Here is an 8,796-nt window from a genome sequence, read left to right on the forward strand (position 1 = left end):
CCTGTTGAGCAAGGAGCCCGATGTGGGACTCGATCCCAGGACACTGGGATCATGATCTGAGCCGAAGGCAGCTGTCTAACCAACTGAGCCACCCAGGCGTCCCTCTGATCAGCATTTTAAAATGAATTTCTTTCTCTCTCAAAAATAAATAAAATCTTTAAAAAATATATATAAGGGGCACCTGGGTGGCTCAGTGGGTTAAAGCCTCTGCCTTCGGCTCAGGTCATGATCCCAGGGTCCTGGGATCGAGCCCCACATTGGGCTCTCTGCTCAACAGCCTCTCTGCCTGCTCGTGATCTCTGTCTGTCAAATAAATAAAATCTTTAAAATATATATATATATATATATATTTAAAATGAGTGGAATTTCTATTTAATCAAAAGCTTTTATTTTTTGGGATGCCTGGGTGGCTCAGTTGGTTAAGCAGCTGCCTTTGGCTCAGGTCATGATCCCAGCATCCTGGGATCGAGTCCCACATCAGGCTCTTTGCTCCGCAGGGAGCCTGCTTCTCCTTCTGACTCTGCCTTCCACTCTGTCTGCCTGTGCTCGCTCTCGCTCGCTCTCTGACAAATAAATAAATAAAATCTTAAAAAAAAAAAAGCTTTTATTTTTTAAAAAGACTTTATTTATTTGGGGCACCTGGGTGGCTCAGTGGGTTAGGCCGCTGCCTTCGTCTCAGGTCACGATCTCGGGGTCCTGGGATCGAGCCCCACATCGGGCTCTTTGCTCAGCAGGGAGCCTGCTTCTTCCTCTCTCTCTGCCTGCTTGTCATCTCTGTGTCAAATAAATAAATAAAATCTTAAAAAAAAAATATTTTATTTATTTGCCAGAGAGAGCGAGCACAAGCAGGGGGAGCAGCGAATATATATACGTATTTCATAGGATGTATATATTTCATAGCAAAAGTTAGCAAAGTGAGCTAAGGGGCTTCTCAAAGGGGCTCAGTGCAGGAGCTGAGATTGGAAAGCAATGATCTGGTCCGACTTCCCCGTGTCATGGTAAGGAAAGGGAATCTCCCAGGTGGGGAGCTAATTGATCAAGGGTGTCGAGTGTCGGTGATAAAGCTGGGAGCTCCTGCCTCTCAGACCATTGCTCTTCCCCTCGCATGACCGTCATGCCCTGACGTTCTGCTAGAGAACAGCTTCACCGTCCTATGAAGCGTGCCCAGTGGACAAGCACCCGAAGCATGAGGCTATTGTGAGTGATGCTGACCTGCCCCAAACAAGCAACACCTGTAGAAACACGTAAGCACCTTCACTTTGTCTTCCAATTTAGGACACCACTAATAACCAGCTACAATTTAGTAACTGCTCACCACGTGTCAGGTACATCGTGCTGATGAGGTAGGTACCACAATTATCCCCCTTTTACAGATGAGGCAACTGAGGCAGAGAGAAGCCAAGGAACTTGCCTGAGTGCGTGCAGGCGGTCTGAACTTGTTTAGAGATGGACATCTTCACAGTCCATGCAGCTTTGCCTTGTTTACAGGTCCCTAAACCTGATTCGAATATTATTCTATTGCAATATTTTCTTTTTTTTTTTTTTAAAGATTTTATTTATTTATCAGAGAGAGAGGGGGAGAGAGCGAGCACAGGCAGACAGAATGGCAGGCAGAGGCAGAGGGAGAAGCAGGCTCCCTGCCAAGCAAGGAGCCCGATACGGGACTCGATCCCAGGACACTGGGATCATGACCTGAGCCGAAGGCAGCTGCTTAACCAACTGAGCCACCCAGGCGTCCCTCTATTGCAAGATTTTCTGATACTGTTGAAGTTGCAAATGGGAATAAAAGATCCTTAACTCTCCTACACCTTCTGACATTTGGTTCAGCAGCTGTAGACACCACAGCTAACCCTGCATCCAGGTTTCAGGTGTCCAGCCCCATTTACACAGAACCTTTGCCCTGAGCAAGCAGCAGCAAATTCAGCACTGAATGCACCGAACTGTTAAAACTGACTTTATCTGGGAGAAAAAAAAAAAGTGACTTTATCTGGGGGTGGAGAAAAAGAAGTAGGGAGTAAAGGGACTTTATCACCAGGATGAATGAGAATTATTTTGACATCAAGGGAGAGTCTTTCCTCTATGGGAAAATTACTCCAGTGATCAATCTTTTCAAGAAGTTACTGCATTTTAACTGGAGCAGCACTACACTGGGGGTCAGAAGACATGGGCCCTGTCCCGGCTCTGCAACTTACTGGTGTCAGGCCTTGGCAATGACTCCTCTCGAGGCGCCTGTGTCCTCCTCTGACACGGGGAGCTCGCACAGTGCCCTCCGATGCCCACTCATGTCTTAACCAAGCTTTGGCGGAAAAGAGGCTCCCAAACCAAGTGCCTTTGGATTGGTTGGCTTTGATCTGACCCTGCTCTACATCATGTAGGGACAGCCTTAGTGAAGATAAAAGTTCTCCATCTGTGTGGGGGATGGAGCAAGGGGGCACGCGCATCCCAGGTTTGGGCCTAAGGAGGGTTGTGGGGTGTGGACAGGCCTCTCCAGCAACCCAAAGCACACCCAACTTGCCTTTGCAGCTCGTCACCGAGTGAGGAAGATGTCCTTCACTGCACAGCTGGGGATCACGTGATGAGAATGTCCCAAGGACACCTAGAAACACCAGGCGGACATAGACACTGGCCCACCGGAAGCAGGAGCTAGAAAAGAATAGGACCCACCAGCCTCACATGGGCTCCAAGAAACAGGGCTGGCTTTCGGGCTTTGGATGGTATGACCTTCCTCTCCATAGAGCGCCATAATCTCCAGTTGTCCCCCCTCCCTGTGGACAATTTCAGAATGCTCTGTCAACAGCTTATTGGATGGGGTGGGTGTGGGGTTAAGGTCAGGGGCAAAGCAGGAGACACGGGGCTGCCCGTGACATTGTGATCGAGCGCTGGGAAGCCAGAGGACAGACCCGCCATACATCAGTCACTCTGCCACTTGCTGGCTGTGCGATCTCAGCCAGCTACCTACCCTCTCTGACCCGCAGTTTTCTCCTCTGTGACAAGGGGTCACAACTATTCTGCAGGACAGAAGAAGTAACAAGAAGCTAAGTCCTTCCTCGCTTGCCACCTACTCCTCAAAGCAATCCAGTCCGGCTTCCAACTGCCCTGTGAGTTCACAAACTTCAACCCTCTTAACAGGAGTGGACGTTCTTTTTTCCCACTGCGTTTACCATCATCTGACATGTTTTGTTTATTGTCTCTGCATACCAGGATTAACTCTGAGAACAGAGGCTGTTTCCATGCTGTTTCCCTAACCAGCATGCAGACCGTGCTCACGTGCTGGATGATTTCACTTCTCTGCTTTTCTACTGCTACAGCCCCATTCCCCACCCACCCACTCGGCAGCCTCCTGGTGGATTCCCCCACGACCACACCTCGCCAGCCAGTCCATCCCTCGGTGGTCTCTTCAAACACAAATCTAGGCAGGTCATCAAGCTCCTCAGTATTCTGAGAATAAAGCCCCAACTCCTGAAGCAAGACAGGGGAGATGCGGTCCTACCCCCTCCCCTTGCTCTCTGCCCCACCCCCGGGACTCTGACCACAGGGTTCCCGCACATGCGGTAAGCATCCCATGTAACAGGTCCACGCAGCACTAGCTAGTGATCCTCTGCAAACTCTTGTCCAGTGCTTCCCGCCCTAGATCATGACCTCTGTAAAGGACGTCTCCCGGTCTGGCGCATAGCTATGTCCCAGCACCCAGGGTGGTCCAGGCCTGCGCCGCCGCTGACGCAAAACCCGTGTTCATTCCTTCCCTCAAAAGGGCTGCCTTTGGCCAAGTCTTCCAAAGGCTCCAGATCTGTCCCTAGCTGCCTCCAGGGGTCTGCTGTCTATCGGCACAGAAAGAAAACCAACTTCACAGCCCTCAGATGGTGAGAAAGGCTGCACAAACCACCCAGAGCCCAAGTTAGAACTGTGAGCCGTGAGCTGAGCTCAGCATCTGGTCTTTTTTTCCCCCCAGTTGCTTTTCAGTCCTTTTAACCCTCAAGTCATTCCATTTGGCTTGAGATGGAAGTGCCTGTCCCTCAGGGGGCTCAGGGGAGTGATGATCCCAGTGTTAAGCACCCCAACAGGGCAGCAGTCCTGCCAGCTACCCGACTACCTGATGGGGGAGGGGGGTCACTTCTGCCGCATTTAAAGAACAAGCACCTTGAGGAGCTCCTGGGGAAAGCAGCAAAGTTCTACTGAGGTCAATAAGAAGTTCTTAAACCTGGGAACAGGTTTACCTTACAGTCGGGAAACAATGTAGTGGTCCATAAACAGGAAGGGAAATCCTTCTCCTCCTCAGAGTAGACTAAATTCTATCCGGCAACCCAAAGAGAAAGACGCAGACGCCCAGCAGCTAGAAAACACTAGCTTTATACAGAACTCCCCTGGGGGAGTTGGGGGGAGGGTCAGGTGCCCGTCTCTACCTCCACCACTTCTGCCCAGGCGCTGAAGGCCATGTCCTTATGGATGAGCACCAGGCTGGAGGCGGGGCCTGGCTCCTCAGGTACCACAAAGCACTTGTCCTGGCTCTCAGAAATGGTGACCTCAAAGACGTCCCGGGCTGCGGAAACGTCCTGTTCCCCACCTGTGTCTAGCTCCGGCTCAGTCTGCAACAGTACCACAGTGGGCTCAGTAGCAGTGGGAGGCACACAGGGTGGGCTGGCGGGCACCCCGGGCTGGTGACTGAGCTGGTGCCGCTTGAGGCTCTGCGGGAGGGTGTAGCCCATGCCACAGGTGGGACAGCGGTAGGGCTTGTCGGCCAGGTGGGATTTGAGGTGGCGCCTCAGCTTGGTAGCCAGCGTGTAAGCCCGGCCACACTGGGGGCACGAGAAGGGCCTCTCTCCCGAGTGCAGACGCTCATGAGCGCGCAGCGTGTGTGGGTCTCGAAGGGCCTTCCCGCACACGGGGCACAAGTAGGCCTCCCCAGTGTGCGAGATCAGATGGCGCCGCAGCTCAGGCAGCTGGGGAAAGGCATCCGCACAGTGCGGGCAGCGGTAAGGACGCTCGCCCGTGTGCAGTCGCAGATGCCCACGCAGGTTGCCCCGCTGACGGAACGCCCGGCCACAGTGCGGGCACAGGAAGGGCTTCTCCCCTGTGTGGAGCCGCATGTGGTTCCGCAGGGAGCCCTGGTTGGCCAAGGGCCGCCCACACACAGGGCACGGGCACGGGGCAGGGGCAGCTGGCACCTGATGGGTCTTGCGATGTAACCGCAGGGAGGGCCGGCGTGCAAAGGCCTTGCCGCACTGGTCACAAGCAAAGGGCCTGGCACCTGAATGTACCACCTGGTGCTCTTTGAGGTCTCGCCGGGTGCCATAGGCCTTGTCGCATTGTGGGCAAGGAAAGGGCCGCACCCCGCGGTGGCCCAACATGTGGGCTTTGAAGCTCTCCTCGGAGCTGTAGCTCTTGCCACACTCAGTGCAAAGGAAGGGCTTGTGGCCCGTGTGCACAAATGCGTGCTTCTTCAGGTGGCACAGCTGCAGGAAGGCCTTGCCACACTCCCCACAGCGGTACCGCCGCCTCTGCTTTGGGGAGCTTCCTGCTGGGCCAGGAGGGCTCCGCAAGCGTGCAGGGAAGCCAGGGGGCTGCTGTTCTCCAGCCTGCTGGGCCCCAGGCTCTGAGGTCTTTTCTCTGGGCGGGCACTGACCACAGGGGCCACGTAACTTCCTGACCAGGTAAGCATGCAGCTGGTTGCCCCTGGCAGAAGACGAGCGACTGGCCTCACTGCTCTCTGGGCCCTGCTGGGGAGCAGAGCTGCTCGGAGGCTCAGGTGGCTCCTGTGTCTGGGGTGGGTCCTCCTCCTCCCTGCCACCATCCAGAGGGGGCAGACCAAGTGCTTGGCTCTCCTTGGAAAGTTGATCCTGGGTTTGGGGCTTAAGTCCAGGGCTTACTATACGCTCTCCCTCAACGCTGGGGGGTGACTGGTGACCAGGATCTGCAAAACAAGAGTGGGGTACTAGGGTTAGGAGAAACTGTAGCAGGTGGTAGCAGTGGTGTTACCAGGAAATCTTAAGAATATGTGTCTCCTCCTACTCAGCCCCTAACTTCAGCAGGGGCAAGGACACCAATCTCTTCCTTGGAACATGAACCACAGGCTGTGCTTATCTTCATGTCCTGTCTCAGGTGCCTCCTGGGGAAGCACTCTTGGGAACCATGGTGCTCCAAGCCTCCAGAGTCCTAGAGAAGGCTACCCCATTCTCCCTCTAAAGACACACACTTACGATGAATTAGTCAACAGAAAGCATCAAAAGACAGGTTATACCCCCAAAACTCTTTGAGCCTCTTGCCTGAAAATTCTAGCCTGGGGTCCATGGATCCTCAACAATTATGTCATGATCCTTTATTCAACCCCGTTCAAGCCCCGCCCCCACTCCACACTGAAAGACCCACCTTATACCAGGCTTCAAAATGTCAATAAATACTCAGGCTTGACCCTTCCCCTCAGAAAACCTACTAACACTTTAATGTTCTCCTTTATCTCCGTGAACCAAAGCTTTGCTTTTGTCTTGTCAACAGGGTGTTCTGGTGATAATCTGAGAAATGAGCATCTATTTGCCACATACCTGTCCAAGGTTCTGCTGCATCTTGCCCTGGAGAGTCCACCTCCTGCTGAACACCAGAGTCCACTTCCCCCACCACAGCCATGGCTGCCTCTTCCTCTAGGCTGGGCTCGGCGGGACTCAGGCCCTCGGAGGGAGGCTGGGGCCACAGCAGCAACTCAGCGCCCGGCAGTACGACCCGGTACACCTGCAGATGGAGCTTCTCGCTGACCCACACCGGGGCCACGTTCCCCTCACTCTCCAGCCTGCCCCGCTGCACCAAACTGCAAAGCAGAGGAACAGCTAGCTCAGGAGACCCTCATCAGGTGGCCCTCCCTAAAGCCCCAGCTGCTGGCAGGCCGAGTCCTAAAGACCCCAGGCCCTTGGAACACTCACTGCAAAAAACTCACTTGGTGGGGAATTACCGTGGGCTTCTGGTTCTGTCTCATGCCATGACAGAAAGCCTCAAAAAGGGCCATCTTCACTACATACTCTCCTGTAACTTACCTGGTCCAGCCTGAACTCTGCTCACAAGCACACACGTCTCCCCATGGGCCTAGTGACACGTCCTGAAATAAACCAATAAGAGTCCTTCTCCCATGTGTTTGGGGGGACCAGGGTTGGGGGTGGGGGAAGGATATATCCTTTCCTGAGACAGATCTAATATGGATCTGGAAGGTTAATGGTCTCTGGTTCTGCCTTTACAGGACTGTGTTGTCTGATGTTCCATCAAGTAAAGACCAAAAGACTGTCCCCCTCACCTCCCTCCCACTGTGTGGAGAATTACTAAATTGAACACAATACTGCCTTCCAGTGAGGACCAACCAAAAAAAGGAGTAAGAGGTACGTCATCTTTTCTTTTTAAGACCTGTTCTGCAACGAAATCCTTGACCTGCACTATCTCAACTATTGCTCCAAATAAAGAAAATTTTCAAATAAAGAAAAAAACCGGCCATCCCTTTATCTTACAAATGAGTTAAATGAGACCCGTCATTTCACTAGCTAGGTGACAAAGCTGGGATTTGATTCCACGGCTTTTTCATTCTAAACACCTCTGCTCTTGGCTTTCGTCGCTCCTCACACCATAAATGTGGCTTTCCAGCAACTTTCTGCACCTGCTTCCTTAACTACCACAAGTGAGGGGAAGAGACAGCCCTGGAGCGAAGGGCCAAAACTACGGCCTATCTCTTGAAGTACCCGGGTTCTTCTAACGAACTGAAGAAGGCCCAGAGCTGACTGAACCGCTTCCAAAATTTCAGTCAGGGAGAAGACAAGTCCTAGCCTTCAATACCTCCTCCTGCGGTGGTTTCACTTCTTCACCCTTCAGCTCCGAGACAGACTCCTCTTCCAGCGGCCCCCAGTGCAGTCCCGGCTGCAGGGGGGCCCCGACACACCAGACCCCTAAGCGCAGCTCCTCGGCGAGTGAAGGGCCAAGGGCCAAGCCCCGGGGCAGGCTCTTTAGAGCGAGGACAGCCCGGGTCGGCCCGGGCGGGAAGTCTTTGAGGCCCCGAGCACAGCCTTGTCCAGAAGGGATCCATCTCGAGTCCGGGCGCGGGTCGGAAGCTGCAGGGAGATGGGGAGGCGGTGAGGGGACGGCCCGAGAGGTCGTGAGGGTGGGGACAGGTGCGAGGGGAAACCGCAGATCCGATTAGGCCTCGGCAGTCTGAGGGATCTGTAAGGGCTCTACGTGGGCCAATCGGAGGTGTGAGGGGGTTCGAGGACTCGAAAGTCCCCAGAGACTTCTGAGGGCACGGGGAAGGATCCCGGGCTAGGGAAGAAAAGTGCCTGTGGTAGATAGGGAGCTGGCCAGGAAGGGAACGTAAAGTCTATCTAAGGCCAGGGCCGAGGGTCGGAGACACCGCAGGTCACTAACCCAACTGCAGTTTCTCGCCCTCAGAGAGCAGCTCCTCCGACTCCTCCATCCCTCCAGAAAAGCCTCCTTCCGCCGGAAGTGAACGTCTTCTTCTCCGCTCCTCCCGGAAACAGTCATAGGCTTCTAAATTTCCCGTGGGGAAAGAATGCTAAGAGACTCATGGGTGCACAGATCCGGGAGTTGGGGAATACCGGCGAGGCAAAACTCCGTCCGGGAACATTAAGAACCATAGGATTCCAGAGGACCATCAGGGATTCCAGCATCAGAAGAGCGGAACTAATTGTTCCAACCACCTTTTTGGGAGGGACGGGTCGGACACTTATGCTGTCCCCCCTTCGAACCCCTCCACCCCCCACCCCCGTCCCGGCCCTTAGGCCGGCACGTGCAGGAAGTGGGAGGGGATCCTGGAAA

The 8,796-nt window shown here is 53.9% G+C and overlaps 1 protein-coding gene across 1 annotated transcript; it reads right to left on the reverse strand.

The window, feature by feature from the left end:
• Nucleotides 1-4,328: 4,328 nt before the first annotated feature.
• On the reverse strand, nt 4,329-8,745 carry ZNF408 (zinc finger protein 408). The gene is made up of 5 exons (XM_004763122.3): nt 8,386-8,745; nt 7,804-8,075; nt 7,020-7,081; nt 6,537-6,796; nt 4,329-5,908 (listed from the first exon to the last, which is right to left on the reverse strand). Exons 1-5 carry the CDS (start codon nt 8,432-8,434, stop codon nt 4,383-4,385), a joined length of 2,169 nt encoding a protein of 722 aa, XP_004763179.1. The 5' UTR covers nt 8,435-8,745; the 3' UTR covers nt 4,329-4,382.
• Nucleotides 8,746-8,796: the final 51 nt, after the last annotated feature.

The sequence above is a fragment of the Mustela putorius genome, unplaced genomic scaffold (genome assembly GCF_011764305.1).
Source record: "Mustela putorius furo isolate JIRA1106 unplaced genomic scaffold, ASM1176430v1.1 tig00003859_pilon_pilon_pilon, whole genome shotgun sequence".
Classification (NCBI taxonomy): domain Eukaryota; kingdom Metazoa; phylum Chordata; class Mammalia; order Carnivora; family Mustelidae; genus Mustela; species Mustela putorius.